General features: G+C 44.1%; 1 protein-coding gene across 1 annotated transcript in view; it reads right to left on the minus strand.

The window, feature by feature from the left end:
• Positions 1-5,845, minus strand: part of SPRED1 (sprouty related EVH1 domain containing 1) — a 125,476-nt gene extending 119,631 nt beyond the window's left edge. The window contains exon 1 of the mRNA XM_066388243.1: positions 5,713-5,845. Coding sequence (XP_066244340.1) covers positions 5,713-5,744 — 32 coding nt within the window. The 5' untranslated portion in view covers positions 5,745-5,845. The remainder of the gene's footprint in view (positions 1-5,712) is intronic.
• Positions 5,846-17,708: the final 11,863 nt, after the last annotated feature.

Raw genomic sequence — 17,708 nt, forward strand, 5'->3', positions numbered from 1 at the left:
AAATAAAATAAATCTGTATTTATGAACACTTACTTATATTACAAAACTGTAAATTATGACCATTTACTTCGATAGATGGAATGACAATATTGCATTTCTGGCACTTATTAAGACTGTATCATTTTTCTCCTTTAATCTTTGAATATGATAAAACTACACAGGTTGATCTGCTCTTGTAATCTCAAGACACACCAGTTTGACTGTGAGTCTTTGTTTTGTGTTTAGTAAACTGAATTGGGTTTAATTTGCTACATATTGAAAATTCTCAGCCATTATCTCTGAATATTTCCTCTCTTCCATTATCTCTTCTTTTGGAACTGTTAACTGTATGTTGAACTTGTTCATCTTATCCTTCATGTTTCTTAATCTCCCCATTTATATCCATATCTTAGGGTTCAGCCTTCTCCAACAGGAAATCTTAACCTTCTGTGCCATGGGTCTCTGTCAGACTGATGAAGCCTAGGGCCCCATTCTCACAACAATATTAAAGGTTTAAAACAATATACATAAGATTTTAAGCCTGGCCTGTGGTGGCACAATGGATAGGGCATCGACCTGGAATGCTAAGGTTGCCAGGTCTAAACCCTGCGCTTACCCAATCAAGGCATATATGACAGGCAACTAATGAACAATTCAAGTGAAGCAACCATGAGTTGATACTTCTTGCTTCCCATTCCTTTCTCTCTTTTTTCTGTAAAGTCAGTAACTAAAAAACTTTAAAAAATAATAAATCGATTACATTGAGATAATTATCAAAATATTTTAAATTGTGAAATAGTAATACAAAATGTTTCTTTATTAACATATTAAAATATAGGATGTAGTAATTAGTAACTATAATAAGTGATATTTCAAGATGCATATTAACCCCTGAATAGCAATTGTACTGTTAAAAAATAATCTGATTTCTATTTCTGTTATGGGTGAATTATAGCCTTCTAAAAATAAATAATGTTTAAGTCCATACCCCTAGTATCTCAAAAAGTAACCTTGTTTGGAAATAAGGTTGTTGTTTATGTACCGGTAATTAGTTAAGAGGAAATCATATTAGAGTAGGGTGGGCTCCTAATCCAATATGACTAGCATCCTTATAAACTGGCCGTGTGAAGATACAAGATACAAAGAGAGAATGTCACAATGATGATGAAAGCAGATATGGAATTAGGCAGTTTGCAAGCCAATGAAACCCAAAGTGGCCATCAACTATTAGCTAGGAAGAGGCAAGGAAGGATTACCCCATTGATTTCAGAGGGAGCATGGGCCTGCCAACACCTTGATTTTGAACTTCTAACCATCAGAACTGAGACAAGAAATTTCTGTTGCTTTAAGCCACTTAGTTTGTGGTACATTATTATGTCAATCCTAAGGAACTAATGCAACTGCTATCACAAGCACTTCTAATTCTACCATGGTTTCTTGGTATATTTTTCAATTATGAAGGTAAACAAGGTTTAGTTAGAGATTAGTAGTCTGAATTCAAAGAACTATATATCTCAAGCAATTTAAAACCCTAGTCTAAGATCCATTACTAATGAACTACATTTAAAGAGGACTACATCAAGACTGATTGTGCGGTGGCACAGTGGATACAGCGTCAATCTGGGACACTGAGGACCCAGGTTCAAAACCCTGAGGTCACTGGCTTGAACCCAAGGTCATGGGCTTGAGCAAGGGGTCACTGGCTTGGCTGAATTCCCCCCTCCCCATCATGGCACTTATGAAAAGCAATCAATAAACAACTAAAGTGCTGCAACTACGGGTTGACGCTTCTCATTTCTCTCCCTTCCTGTCCATCTGCCTGTCTCTGTCTCTTGCTAAAAAATATATGTAGTATATATTCTAGAAAGTAATGACATAGGAAAATATTCACAACATATTAAGCTATAATAGTATCTACTATGCAATTCCATTCTGTTGAAAATATACAGTCCCTGGACAGTGGCTCGTGTCTGACAGGGTGCTAAGGATAGCTCAGTTGGTCTGAGGGCATCAGGCTCAGGTGCTAAAAATAGCTTGGTTGATTTGAGCATCAGCCCCAGATGGGGTTACTGGGTGGATCCCAGCTGGGGCACATGCGGGAATCTGTCTCACTATCTCCTCTCCTCTCACTTAAAAAAAAATATGTGTGTGTGTCTGTATAAATTACATAATACATGGGTAAAAGCATTTATTACAGAGCCTGGCACACAGTAAAAAAATCCAATAAATGAGTATGATTCATCAACATCATAGGAAAGGTTTGCTTATCTATCAAAAGTTAAGACGTTATTAGTAAAAATGCAAATATATTATTATTCACTTTAAAGACCATTTTGTACATTATCTGAAATAAACTATTACTCCTGCATAAAAAGAATTTTTTTTTAACTGTACTTTTAATTCAGTTCCAGTTCCTACTAAAGGTTAGAGAAGAAAGCAGAATTTTACCAAACCTTTTCCAAGTCTGGTATTGCATAAAACAAAGTGTTACCCATAATAATTCCTTAAATAATTCTTGATGAAATATATACACACAATCAACCCCTGGGAGCTACCTATCTCTCTAAACAGAACTCTTATTTCAAATAATAGGACATGTAATAAAGGATTTAAAAGTGAGGCCTCTAATGGCCTCATTGGATTGTGCCACAATGGCTAGAAAAGGTTCCAGTTTCTCAAGATATTGGTAATTTTTGCTTTTATTTTCCTAAAGGTTAAAAACATTCACGTGGTAAGAACAGTCTCTACTATAATTAAATTCCTATTGTGGCGTTTAAAAGTGAGAAAAGAGCCTGATTAGGCGGTGGCACATGGACAGAGCGTCAGACTGGGATACAGAGAACTCAGGTTCAAAACCCAGAGGTTGCCGCTTTGAGCACAGGCTCATCCAGCGTGAGCGTGGGATCATAGATATGACCCATGGTGGCTGGTTTGAGACCAAGGTCTCTGGCTTGAGCAAGAGGTCACTTGCTCTGCTGTAGCCCTCACACCCCTATCAAGGCACATATGAGAAAGCAATCAATGAACAACCAAGGTGCTTCAACAATTGATGCTTCTCATCTCTCTCCCTTCCTGTCTGTCTGTCCCTATATGTCCCCCTCTCTCTCGCTAAAAAAAAAAAAAAGAGAAAAAAAGGAAAAAAACATACACGAGGATTTTATAAGTAAAATACACATTACAGGGCAGTTTTTAAACTAAGCTAAGGCTTCAAGGGTGACTGCTATAATATATTTATTTCTTTATAATATGTGGTTATAAATCATAAATTGCCCTTTCAAAACATTACTTTATATATTAAAGATGATATACAAATTACCAGAATAAAAGCTACATTCCAAAGAAGTTCACTGTGGTTTAGCTAATGCACAATGTGGGCCCTAATAAAACTGATTGCCAGATGAACACATCATTTTCTAATACAAAAAAAAAAAAATTAATAAAACCCCGAGTTTTTCCCTATGAAGAGTTAACATCTAACAGCAAAAAATTATATGCTAAAACATTATTTTTGTCCTACAGAAATTAGCATAACAAAGCTCCTAGGGAATAACTTATTAATAAAGCTGAATAAATTTGTGAAAATAGAATTCTGAAAGTCTGGGTGAGTCAGGTTATTTTCAAGTGGTCTCACTCTAAGTACATTTATAAAACAACAACAACAAAGGAGCAGCGGCAATCCCCTCATTAAAAATTGCCATTTGGTGTTTCAAATATTAATATCTTTGGTATTAAACCACTGGGAATATTTACTCATTTTTCATGTAGCATCAATATCATCCACTGACATCACTACACCAAAAACTTGCACTCTGAACTTGTTCATGGCAAGTATTACAAAACAGCCCATTTAGAAACTATATTTTTCAAGTGTCAATTCACATTTCCTCATATGCTTTTCTATTAGCTGCATCCAACACAGAGGTATTCAATTTTACTTTAATAATTAGTCTGTTCCCATCTCTAAAATTAACTTGACATTTTGATCCAAGCTTTCTTAAAAGATACTAATAAAACTTATCGTCATTCCGTTCAAATTTTTAGCAGTTTTTCCCCTTAACTAAGCGTTATCTGAGATCCAGTACTTCTTGATCTCTCTCTCAAAGTAGGTCTAATCTGCGGAAGGCAGTGAGACAGTGAACTCCACTGTGAATGGCCAGCCAGGTATTTTATGAATGGAGACGATCACGTGATCCCAGCACCTCCCCGAACTGATATTTCCCACATAACTGTGTCAACATTCTGAGAACAGGGGTAGTTGTTTGTGTGTGCGTTGTTTTTGAATTAAAACAACGAATTCGAATTCTCCTTACTTCCCGAACTCCAAAATCTGCATGAAGGCACTTAAGCTTCTAATTTTTTTTTCTTGGGAAATCCTTTCAAGATGTCCAAGGTGATGGATGTTTAATTATTTTTTTATGAATGAAGAGTGTGCTATGCAAATGAGGGCGATTCACAAAAAGAGAGAGAGAGAGAGAGAGAACATGGCGGCCACTTCTGCTTCTAGACTGCACTGACACTGCTGCAGTCTACCTTCTCCCACACCCGCTCATCACAAGAGTGTGCTGGGGGGAGGGAGAGGAAGGAGAAACGCTGCTTGGCATTTCTCGAGTTATTTTATGTTAAACAGGCCTAGGCTCTGGACTTTAAAGTTCTCTCAAAAAGGTCTGACTCCAGGAATGCACTTTATTTAAAGGCATGCATCCTAGGACTAGCCCTAACTCACTTAACTCTTTCCAACCCTCAAAAGATAAACAAAAACTTGAATTACTAGAAAACGGATGCTAATACCCTGCATGAAATTAAATCTGTCTCAATAGAAAACTGTCATCGCACCCCTATTTCTCCAAACAGCTGTTACGTTAAAGCAAAAGGCGTGAAAGCAAAGTATTTCTTTTGGAAAACATAAGGACAGCCCAAATAAACAAAAACTTTAACTGGGATTCTCTAGAAGTTAATCAATTAAGTCATCAACATGTTTAGCAATGTAAATACTATTAGGTCCACGTAAATGGTGTATTTTAATATAGTTGAAGGACAAAAATCAGCATTCAAAATTATTCTATGCACCTGATAAAGATATGTCCAATGTTCGCAAAGGTAACATATAACAGTTCAACATCTCCCACACTCCTGATGTCCTTAAACCTATTAAATTCTAAAAATGTTCCCCCAGCCCCATTTTTTACAAGAATCTTTCGGGTCGTAAGTTTAAAAAAGGAGGGGAGGGGGTGGAGGCTTAATCGGTATTTAAGAGTCACTGACTCATCGAGTTAAGATTCAAAAGCAGTTTGCTGCAGGAGGTGCTCCCACACGTTAGTTTCCAAGTGAAATAGCTGTAAAGGCAGCAGGATGGATATTCAGGGTGTGTTGACTGGCATGCTTAAATGAAACAGGACAGGCCAAAGGTCTCCCAGGAGAAGGGATCATTTCTACCCTGCCTCCCTCCATCCATTCACATGACTCCGTCTCCTGGACGAACAACTGCCATCTAACCCCAACCCTCAATACCCTTCCCCAGAAGAAAGCCAGTAAATGGGGAGTGGGGAGGGGGGGGGGGTGCTGCCATGAAATGAGATAGCTAAGGATAGCAAACGGTATCTGCAGAACAAGATCCACCAAACTCTCCGGGGCTGCAAGCTTTCCGGCACCCAAGTCTCCGAGGGGTGGGTCTGGGGGACGGCAGGGGAAGGACTGGGGGTGGGGGGCAGTAATCACGATCAATGAGGCGCTTACTCGTTGTCAGAAGTCGCCGTCTCCTCGCTCATCTTTCCCTCACCGTGATCCGATCTGGAGATGGAGGAGCAACAGCAGGCGAAGGAGCAGCAGCAGCAGCAGCACCGAGGGGCAGGAGGCAGCGGCGGCTGGGGGGGCGCGGGGGCAGCGGCTCAGGGGCCTCACCATGGTGGACGCCTCAGCCGGAACGGTGCCCCCCCAGCCGGGAACCCCGGCCACCCCCGCAGCGGGGCGGCGGCAACAGCCTCCACCGTGGCGACCCCAGCCTCTTCCCTCGCCTCAGCGCCCAGTCGAGAGATCCGAGGAGGCCGGGGACGGTGCGCGGACAGGAAAATAGGAAGGGGGGCTGCACAGACGGGCTAGAGAGCTGCTCCTCCCGCCACTGGGGTGGAGTGCGGAGGGGTCCGGCCAGGAAGGAGCGGGCAGCGGGCGGAGAAGCCGGAGCAGAGGCGGCGCCTCCCTCAGGGATGCGGCGAGGAGGAAGCAGAGCTCCGCTCGGTGGGGGCTGGCGGGGGGTGCCGAGCCCAGGCTCCGGCGACGGCGGCGCAGTGCCACCGGAGCCCACCCCGCTGTCGCCCGCCTCGCTGCCGGCTGCCCGCTCAGCCCCCGGCAGCGAGCGGGCCGGTCCTCAGGAGCGAGCACCGGGAGAAGGGCCTCGCGGCGGCGGATTCCTCCAGACACGCTCCAGCCGGGACGACTCAAGAGGGGAAAAGGGGGCGGCGGGGAGTGCGAGAGGCGGAGGCAGGCGAGCCGATCGCCCCCACCCGGGACGCAGAAGTGGAGGCGCTCCCTGGGGGGCAGGGTCCCGAGAAGTGGCTGGAGAGCGAGGAGAGCGGCCGCAGGTCCCCCGCCAGCCGGTGCCCACCAGCAGCTCCGCGGGCCAGCTCCTCACCTCCTCACACCCGCGGGAGGGGAGCGGCGAGGGGGGCGGCGGAAGCGCTCACGCCGCCCGCTCCTTCCGCCGCCGCCGCTACCCGAACCGGGGGCGCCCGCAGGAGGAGGCGGCGAAGTAGTCCCTGGCGACTTCTCCCGGCCTCAGGCTTCCCACGGGGTCCAAAGTGATCACGGGGTGGGGTTGCCGAGCAGGGTGCCCGGGCTGTGAGGATGTGTGGGCAAAAGGACCAAAAGCTGCGGCCTCCGGGCGAATCACTGCAACTTGAAGTCGTGTGCAGCATAGCAAGTTTCAGGAAAGTAGTTCCCTCCTCCCTTCATTTCCCAAATCGTTGTCGAGCCACTGAGCGGGGAAAGGGAGGAGGGAGGCGGAGGGATACGCCAGGCTCTGTGCTCGGTGTGCGTGCGCGCGCTCCAAACTCTTGGCACGCTGAGAAAGGGGGCGGGGGTGTGAGCTGCACGGGGGGCTGCTTGGGAGGTTGCATTGTTGCGGCGCGGTCCTCGCTTGCTCGCTATGGAGTATCCGGGTTGTTTGAACGAAGAGGCTGGAATGACAGTGTGGTCTAGGAGAACATGGGCGGCTTCTCTCTTCTGCTGTGTGTGTGTGTGTGTGTGTGTGTGTGTGTGTGTGTGTGTGTGTTTCCCTTGTAGAGCAAAGAATGGAACTGGCATGAGTTCATCTTTAGTTGGTGGGGGGTTAGATGAGGGACTGTACAGAGCTCCGCCTGCTGTCCTCTGCTTGCATTGCTGCAGTCTCCTAGCTGCAGGTACCCCGGGTGTGTGTATGTGTGCGTGTGTTAGAGAATGAGTTAGTTTTATTATCTTGGATTCTTACTGCGCAAGGGGTATGCAGTGCAGCACATTCATCTCCCAAAGCTAGAGTGCTTGTTAATGGAGAACGACTTCCATTGAAGCCCAGGGTAGGCGTGTTACATGAATCTGGCGCAGCCAGAAGCACAGGAAATAACTCCCGCTGTGAGTGAGGTTGCATAACTATAGCGCAGAGGATACCTCTGTGGCTTGAACTGCTCTGAACGGAGGCGGAAAAGGAATTGAATAGGCAGCTGTCACGTTTGCATTGTTAGAGGAGCATGTACATTCATCTCAAAAGGTTTTGCGCAGAAACCTGCTGGGGTTTTGGGCTGGAGCATAGCATAGGGTCTCCCGCACCAGAGGACTCTGAGCCTTGACTTGCGAGCCCTGACTCTTGCGCAAATTCTATTATCTCTTCCCTACCTAGAAAGCAAGCCTAGATATGATCCCGCCTGGGGACTGAATCCCAAGCGCTCCAGATTTTCTGACGCATCTCCCTAGATAATCCGTCTAGATTCCGTGCGCAATGTTTTTCTTTTCATTCTCAGGTTTGTGCGACCTGGGAATGAAGAAGGTTGCTGCTCCTGCTACCTTGAGTGGTAGAACAGTTTCTGAGTAAGAAGCAAGTGGGAGAAACTCCCACACAAGCCAGCATTCGTCTTCTGCCATCCGTCGCCAGGAAGTTTCAGGATTGCTGTTCTTAGGAGTATGTACACTAGTCTGTTAACAGTGTTTTGAACACTGTAGGTGCTTAATAAATGTGTGACAAATGAATAATCGAGCTAACCCAGAGAGCCTAGGAAAAGCATTCCGTTATTTCTGAGGTTTCTTGCATCCTGCTTCAGCAGCAGCGTTGCCCTTACTCAAAGTGAAGAAGGGGTAATGTTGGTGACAGGAAGAAGTGAGAGTCTGTGGGATAATTAGACGTTACCTCTATTATCTGTGAACCCGAGTGGTTTTGTTTTGTTTCTGTATTTTGTATTTTTATCTTGTTCCTGCTAAGAACCTGTAACTGGGAATGTTGGTACTGGCCTGCTTTCCTTCAAGTACTACTGCTGATTTCTTCAGCTGCTCAGATTTGAATCAAGTCTTATCAGTTATAATTTGTGCTCTGGACAAGTTACTTAACTCGTAGAGTTGCTGTCCTGATTAATGAGGTATAGATATACATAAAGCATTTAGAATAGATTGAGCTCAATAAATCCTAGCTCCTAGCTCTTACTATGGTTTTGTAAAATGGAGATAATACACTCTATGACAAGCCAGTGGCAGTTGTTCTGAAGGTTTAATGTAAAGCATTTAGTAGCCTGGTTATTCATTCAATAAACAACTTGGATTTTTTTTTTCTGTGTACCACTCTTGCTAGACACATACCGTAGCCCTTAGCAAGTCATCAATAAATAATAGTTCTCAGAGTTATGATTAAGTAAGTATAAGGAAAGTTGGGTCACTTGCAAAGCCTTATTTTCTTTTGAAGAAATTTGTATCTGTTTGAGGTTCACGTGCTTCAGGGAAATGATCAATTATGGGCTTTGGGAGAAGAAATGAAAACCATCTTGGCTGTCATTTGCAAGACACTGTGCTGGTCACTTTCACACAGTGCTTACCCAAAAGAGCCAGATACAATCAACAGGCTGAATGAATACTTTTTAGATTATTCCCAACCCCATAGCCAAGCCGTAGTCACCAAACAGTTCTTTTTTAAAGTACTTGAAGTCCTCTCTTAACATTGATAGGTTCTGTGAATTCTAAGGGAAACGAGGTATAACAAAACCAATTTTACTATAAGATAATTGATAAAAACAGGAATTAATTTTCTATGTTATAACAAAACGACATTGAATAAAATGTTATTCAAGAACCTGCTGACTCTGCAAGTACTGCTTTAATGCAGACTCCCTAGTTCCCACTCCAGAGATTATGATCACAGACCTGTAATGGGACTATAGCAAATCTGTTTTTGTTATTTTCAGAAATATGCTAGGTCCTTCTTAGCCCTTCACAGACTAGTCCCCCTTTCCTTACAAATACTTCTGTCATTACATGTCTAAACACACCTCTAATTTAAGCCTCTGTTCCAACAAAACACCAAAAAGGGTGGCCCAAGGTATATCTTAGGCTAAGGCAGATCCTGGTCAAGGCCGGAGAACTGGTTCAGCTAATGAAGACAGATTCAACAAGCCTTGCAAAGTTGTGTGAGAAGATAAATAAAGGACATGGCCTGACCAGGTGGTGGCACAGTGGATAGAGCTTCAGCCTGGGATGCTGAGGACCCAGGTTTGAAACCCTGAGGTTGCCGGCTTGAGCACAGGTTCATCCAGCTTGAGCGTGGGGTTGCTGGCTTGAATGTGGGGTCGCCAGCTTGAGCATGGGATCATAGACATTACCCTGTGGTCTCTGCCTTGAGCCCAAGGTCGCTGGCTTGAGTAAGGGGTCACTGGCTTGGCTGGAGCCCCCCCCCCCTCTGGTCAAGGCACATAAGAGGAAGCTATCAATGAACAATTAAGGTGCTGAAACTATGACTTGATGCTTCTCATCTCTTTGATGCTTCTCATCTCCCTTCCTGTCTTTCTCACTCTCTCTAAATATAAATAAATAAGTCTAGGTCACAGTTTCACCTCAAATGCCAGCCCCATCCAGTTGGTTGAGCACTAGTCAAGAAGGACTGTGTTGCCATATCAGGGTCAGGAGGGCAAGAGGCCTTTGTATATGGTCACATTGTATTTTTCAGGAGGGTTTGTGGGAAGGAGGCTGGTCACAATAGCTGGTGCTTACAGGTGGCTCTCAGTACTGTTATTCTGAGCTTAAGAATTAGCCACAACCACTTAACCTGCTTTAGATTATTAATTAACAAAAGCATCCATGGGCCAACAGCACAATTGCCAAGTAATTGTCACTATGGGAAACTATCAAAATTAAGAAGATAAAAATGGGTTTTGAGTTCCAGGTAGGTATCAGACCAGAGTTCACAAGGACAGCCAAGGGGCCGGTCCTCATGGAGGCACTGGAAGACGTCACAGAACACTCCAAGGCTTTCTCCCTTTTTCTAGACCACTTGGTCCATAGTGATCATCTCTCTTATGAACTCGGAATTTGCCTTTTCAAATTCTCTTATTTTTGCCTCTACTGTTTTAAATAGTTATCAATAATTCTTTCTCTCCCTCTTTTTCTTTCTTTTTTTTTTTTGGTGATAATTAACTTTTCATGAGTTTATATTTGTTTTCCCAGTTACATTTTAAGTGGCTGGAAGGGAGAGGCAGAATTTCATATATTTTAGTGTTCTGACAAGCATTGGTTTTAAGTAATGGAAGCTTTTCAAGTGAAATATGACGCCAAAGCTTTGTGCATATATAAAACTGAAGCTGTATTGACTGACACTGATGGAAATCAGGAGTCCCCTCTGGTCTCCTATTGTGACTTGAATACTGTTGCAATTCAGCATTTCACACACACCATGCCTTGTACTAATAAGTGCTCAGCAGATATTTGTCTACTTGAAAAAGCCAAAGAGGATACAGCCATGCCAGCATTTGAGGTTCTAATAGAATATAAAATACGTGTACACATTTCCATCTCTAAATCTACTCTTAACATTACCCCTTAGCAGATGTTATTAAAATTTTATATTTTAAAACTAGTTAATATGTGCCTAGATCAAAGGGACACTATTTTCATGCTGTACTTTGTTTAATGAATGAATTTTTTTTTCTTTGTAAAACCAGTCTCTTGGCTAATGAGCTGTGCCTCCCAGTGGAATTACTAAATGGTAACCATGTTTCTAAATAGTTTCCTTGCCTCTGGCATGAGTCTGTTTCTCCATCACTAGGGTTTCCATGTTCTTCCAAACTAATACAAAGTATAAAGGAGAAGAATGCTATTTTATTTTTTTCCCAAAGGACTGTAATTGTTGGTCTTGTAGTATCCGGTGAGTGTGAAATCAGTTTACTTTTAATGCTATAACTGCCTTTTACAGGAAGTTTCCACAAGATTACAGCAAGTACAAGGGAAATGAGCAGTCTGCAATTTCCTTTATTTTCAGTATAATCTTAGCTGGGAATATGCTTACTAGGCCCCACAGTACTAAATAAAGCACTCCTCCCTACTGTTGGTCTCCCAAATAGCTTTGGCATGTCGTTCTTTGGAGGTGATAATCCCATTACAACACTTCTAAGACCATGTGTGTGCAGCACGAATTCAGTACACAACAAAAGGGTCCAGGCAGTTCCTCTAATTTTGTTTTAAATACAGCATTTGACTTCTATTTTGGTGAGTGATATAAATTAACCACTGTATAGGACTGTAAAACATATGCACCCAAGGAACTTAACTTTCTAATGTTCATTCCTGCTAGGTATCTATCAACTCCATTTGAGAATTAGGAACTGAAGATCAAAGAGGTAGGTGCCTTACCAGAGGTCACATATTCGTAAGGATGTGGCTAGAGCACGGGTAGTCAACCTTTTTATACCTATCGTCACTTTTGTATCTCTGTTATTAGTAAAATTTTCTAACTGCCCACCGGTTCCACAGTAATGGTGATTTATAAAGTAGGGAAGTAACTTTACTTTATAAAATTTATAAAGCAGAGTTACAGCAAGTTAAAGCATATAATAATTACTTACCAAGTACTTTATGTCGGATTTTCGCTAAGTTTGGCAGAATAAATCTTTATAAAACAACTTACTATAGTTAAATCTATCTTTTTATTTATACTTTGGTTGCTCAACTACCGCCCACCATGAAAGCTGGAACGCCCACTAGTGGGCGGTAGGGACCAGGTTGACTACCACTGGGCTAGAGCTCCAACGCAAATTTTCTCCTTCAAAAGCCTGTGTGTGTATGGTAATATTATATGTAAAGTTATATATAAAGATGGGATCCTTGGTGGAATATTGTAATGCTGGTGGCCAGGTTCACATTGGATTTGGGCAGACAGTAGAAAAACTCCGGAGCCGGAAAGGATTGGGCCATTCCATTTAATAAAGTTTCACAACGCCAGACACAACAGGGAAAACCACCTCTCCAGCAAACAAACAGTCAAACGGCCCCTCACAGTGGCGGGCAGGCAATCCATGCATCCGCAATCCCCGAGTGCAACCACCCATAGCCTTATATAGGCCATGCACACGTGGCGCTGCCACATGCTCATACACTAATCAGGCAAAGTGCTTACTCCTGGTACCCCACAAGCAAGCCTAACACAGCTGCCCCACATTCCACCCCTTTAGGGTTGCTTACTTCATAAACTACAGGAAAGGAAACAGACTACAGCAACAGCAAAAATTACACAATAATTACAAAGGTGCCCTTCACAATGTCTCCCTGAGCACTTTGCCCAGGGTGTCACCTGGAGGCCCACCTCTAACTCCCTACCCCACGGTAGGTGGGAGGGCCTATATAGTCCAGGGCTGTGTCCATGGAAACTGTAGAGTGTCCTTGGTGCCTCTCTACAGCTGGATGAGAACCAGTGCAGGTGGGTCTCCACAGGTGCTGTGTCCAGCCCCATCAGGATCTCTCATAGTACTGTCCACGAGCAACATGTGTATCCATCAAGGGAGCCAGTGCCCCCCCCCCACCTCTGGTCACATTCCAAGAGTCAGTCCACAATAGACAGCCCAGCTACCTGCGCAAATCACCAAGGTAAAGGTCCGTTACAGGCAACTAGGTATACAGCTCTGTATTAATGGACCTCAGTGCCTTTCCATATGTGCTGTCTGTTGCCACAAGTCCCATCCAAACCCCTCAACAAGCTCACAGGGCCTGGTGGGGTCAAATACATTCAAGGCCTGTGTTGCCTTAAGTTCTCTTAGCTGCTGCTGTGAAAAAAAAAAAAAAAGCCCCTTTACCTTCTTATGCCAACACCTGCTGCACATTAGAAGGGGACCCGTGGATGGCCAATTTCACATGGGGCCTCTGGCCCTTGCCCATCCCCCTATTCAAACTGGGACAGTAGGTGTTAGGGATCCTGTAACTTGAACACCAGCCATTTTCCTGGCAGATGCTGGGGCCACCCACTTCCTCCACTTTTTCACCAGCTGGAACCTCTATTCTGACTCATGCTGCCACCAAATCTCCAGCAAGACTTTATTAGGCTTATCATCTAATTTCTATCTGCCCCAGCGACAATCAAATCTACCCACATCTATGTTCAGGTAACTTTCACAGGCCTGTTTCTCTTGTTAGTCATGGAGGCCAACACAGGCAGCAGCCCTCACAGCCTTATGGTCCATCTCTGTTCTGGAGAGCATAATGCCATCCACCCCCTATGTCCCGCAGCTGCACTAAGCAGGCTGCCAGGGGCTCTGTGAGTTTCTGCCTGAATTTCACCCCCAACTTCATCAGCTGTGCCTGGGTGTAGGGTCAGACCACAGAGTGCTCCACTACCTGGGGAGGGGGCTGTGGCTGACCCTGGGGACTCTTGGCTGCTGGGTCTTTACCTTCTTGGCAACCACTGGCCGGGCTCTGAGTATGCAGATGGCAGTTGCAGCCCAAGCATCCCCCTCAGAAGAGTCGGAAATGCCTTCTCCCACTGACTCAGAGCCACTCTGCTGGCAGGATTGTGGCTCTGTCTTTCACACCCACTCTGACTCCTGTGGCTGCCAGCTCTTGACCTGAAGCGGACTCTTGAGCTCCTGAACCCATAATTGTTTCTCCAACAGCTGTCACTGCCAATTTTCAGCTTCCAGAGCAAACCCATAACTCTTTGTCCAGAGACTGCTCCAGTTCCAGGTGCTGTTGGCACTCAGCCTGCACCTCACACTGCAACTCTCGGACCCGGTCGGCCTTTTCCAGTGCTTACTCCAGTTTACATTGTTATTGGCGCTCAGTATGCAGCTCATCCTGGAGCTTTCGACCTCGTTCAACTTCTCACACAGAGCTCTTGGTTTCTTCTCTCAGGATTGTAAAAAACCACTCAGCCCACGGTCCCCACTAGGAGAGCCAGTGGAAACAGCCACTCCTCTATTCCACCCCTCAAGGGTGGCTGCAGCTCCATACCAATCTGCTCCAAACCCAGCCCACTACATCAGATGTAATGCCGGTGGCCAAGGCCAGGCAAGTTCACGCTGGATTCAGGCAGACTGTAGAAAAGCTGCGGAGCCAGAAAGGGTTGGGCCATTCCATCAGTAAAGTCTCACAATGTCGGACAAGCTTACAAGCAGGGGAAACCACCTCTCAGCCAAACAAACAGCAAAAGGGCCCCTCACAGTGGCAGGCAGGCAATTCGCCATCTGCTACCCCCCTGAGCACAAGCACCCATAGCCTTATATAGGCCATACACACGTGGTGCTGCCACGTGCTCACGCACTAACACAGCTGCCCCACAGATATTCTTTTCATTTCAAGTCATTACTACTGTAAAGGATGGCTTGGCAGAAGAGCCATACTTTAAATAAAGAGAAGATTTATTCGTTGGCTATTATCAGCTGCCTTCCGTGGGCCTCAGGTAAACTTCTTTATATGATCAGAGGGTGATGCGAAAAAAACTCTGTATCTCTTGTGAATTGGTAGCTAATTCTAGAGCCTTGATAGGAAGACTACTTCCATCAGGGGGCAAAAAACATCTGGTTGTCTTTTGGAATACTAGGAGCTTTGATGATCATAATCATCACTAGCCAGCATCTGTGGCTATTTAAATTTAAATAAATTAAATAAGTGTAATGCCAGTGGCCGAGGCCAGGCAGGTCCATATTGGATTTGGGCAGACAGAGAAACTGTGGAGCCAGAAAACGTTAGGGCCATTCTGTTTGATAAAGTCTCACAATGGCAAACAAGCACACAGGGAGGGAGAACCTCTTCTCCAGCACAAACAGCAAGAATAGCCCCTCACAGTGGTGGCCAGGCAATCTGCCATCCACAATCCCCCATCTCCTCGAGCACAGCACCCATAGCCTTATATAGGCCACACACACGTGGCACAGTCACGCACTCACATACCAATCAGGCAAAGTGCTTGCAGCTGGTAACCCCGTGAGCAAGCCTAACACAGCTGCCCCACAATAAGATTAAGAATTTACTCCTCAGTTGTACTAGCTGCATTTTAAGTGTTCAATAGTCACAGATGGTTAGTAGCTACCATATTGAATAGTTCAGATATAAAACATTTTTATTATTACAGAATATTTTGTTGGGCACTTTAATGTGAAGATGTGTTGCTGTACATAACACAGGTAGCTATCTTGTTATGAATCTAGACAGCTAACAATGATTATGCTTTCAAATATGTAATTGTCAGTTTGAACTGGGACACTGTATTCCCTCTTTTGACCTCAGATTATGTATGTGTTCATTGCCATCAACTAAGGGTAAAAAGGAGGGAAATTTCATAATTAAAGTCTGCGATAAACCTACAGAAGATACTTTTTGGGAAGCACTAATACATTTATTTATTTATTTATTTATTTATTTATTTATTTATTTATTTATTTATAAAAATACTTTAAAAAGTTTTTAAGTGAGAGGAGGGGAGCTAGTGAGACAGACTCCCACAAACACCCCAACCAGGATCCAGCTGGCAACTGTCTGGGGCCAATGCTTGAATCAGCCAAGCTATTTTTATCACCTGAGTGTCATGCTGGTGGTTGAGGCCATACAGGTTCTCACTGAATTTGGGCAGATGGTGGAGGAACTGTGGAGCTGGGAAGCGTCAGGCCACACTCGTTTTTTAGAGGCTCACAAAGACAAGTGAGCATAGAAAGGAAAATCTGCTTTCACAATAAGGTCAAGGGAGCAGAGAAAACTGCACCTCACAATGGTGGGAGAATAATCTGGGAGAATCACCACCCAGGGAAAGCACTAGCAGCCTTACATAGACCAGAAATATATGACGCTACCACACACCCACGTACTAATCAGACAAAGTGCTTGCAGCCAGTAAATGTGCGAGCAAACCTAACACAGCTGTTTTCCCCACACTGAGGCTGACCAACCGAACTACTCTGAGCACCTGGAGCCAACACTCCACTGGCTGCAGGAGGGGAAGAGGGAGAGAAGCAGATGGTCGCTTCTCTAGTGTGCCCTGACTGGGAATCAAACCCCAGACGTCCAGATGCCGGATCTACACTCTACCTACTGAGCAGACTGGCCAGGGCCTATAAAAATACTTTAAATGCTCATGTTTAGTGCTGTAAATCCTTGCTATTGAAAGCAGCAAGGCTTCACCTGGGATTTAGTTAGAAATGCAGACTCTTGGGCTCCACCCCAGTCCTACTCAATTATAATCTGTATTTTAACCAAATCCCTATGTGGTTCATCTACACATTAAAGTTTAAGAAGCCCTGCTGTGAATAATCTTCCTAACCTTGACTAGGTATACTTTAGGTTTGTCCAGCCTCCAAGTGTAGAAATGTAAAATAGACCCACTATCATTTCCAGCCTCCCACAAGGAGATTTTTGTTCCGATTGGCTTTTAGTTCTTTTCTGGTCTATGATTTAGACCACTGAGCCGCACTGTGGCTCTGCTCATTTCTGGAGGGCAGCCCCTTTTCTTCTCCCCACTTTTCAATCAAATCTCCCTATTTGCCTATAAAAACCTTGCTTCTTTTTTTTTCTAACTCTCTCCTTCTGACTTATTGAAGGATCCCTCCTCTTCCCATACTGCAACATCACACTTTAATAGGACTTTATCACACTTTATATGTGAAAAAACCTGGTAGTTCTATATGACTGACTCGGGGGGGAGGGTGTCTTAAAACTTTGCACTTTGTTGTAACGTCTGTATGTTCTACTATATTTTAAAAACAAAACAAAATTTAAGACCTGCCATTTTCATATGACATTGACCCTTCCAGACATCTACCTGTGTGGCAATGTGTGCGTGCTTGTGTATACATACTATATAACTGAACAGTTATAAATGAAAGAATACAGACATTTAGGTGATAGAGGTAGGAGGAGCATTATAAAGTAAATGTCAGTATTAGAGGACAATGAGAGCAGTTATTTTTATTATCTGTGTTGTATAACACTTTGTGTTATCTAAATGTTTCCTTTTGGTTTTCCATGTCTTTCTAGATGTAAGATTTTGGAGGCCAGTGAAAAAGCACTTGCAGTGGTGGTCTGTGTAAGAGAACAGTTTGGGCCCTGGTCAGGTGCTGGACAGAAGAGGATGGATACAAATATATATATGTGGGTGCCAGAATCTTCAAGACTGCCTTAGCTACTGGGAGGCCTGCTTTCCGGAAACTTGCAGTCTAGCTGGGAAAACATGGCAAACCAAAAGGAAACAATTAGAAAATACAAGATGTTATGTGAATACATGCCATGGCAAGTAATAAAAATAACTGCTGTTATTT

This window comes from Saccopteryx leptura, chromosome 6, assembly GCF_036850995.1.
Source record: "Saccopteryx leptura isolate mSacLep1 chromosome 6, mSacLep1_pri_phased_curated, whole genome shotgun sequence".
NCBI classification, from domain to species: Eukaryota; Metazoa; Chordata; class Mammalia; order Chiroptera; family Emballonuridae; genus Saccopteryx; species Saccopteryx leptura.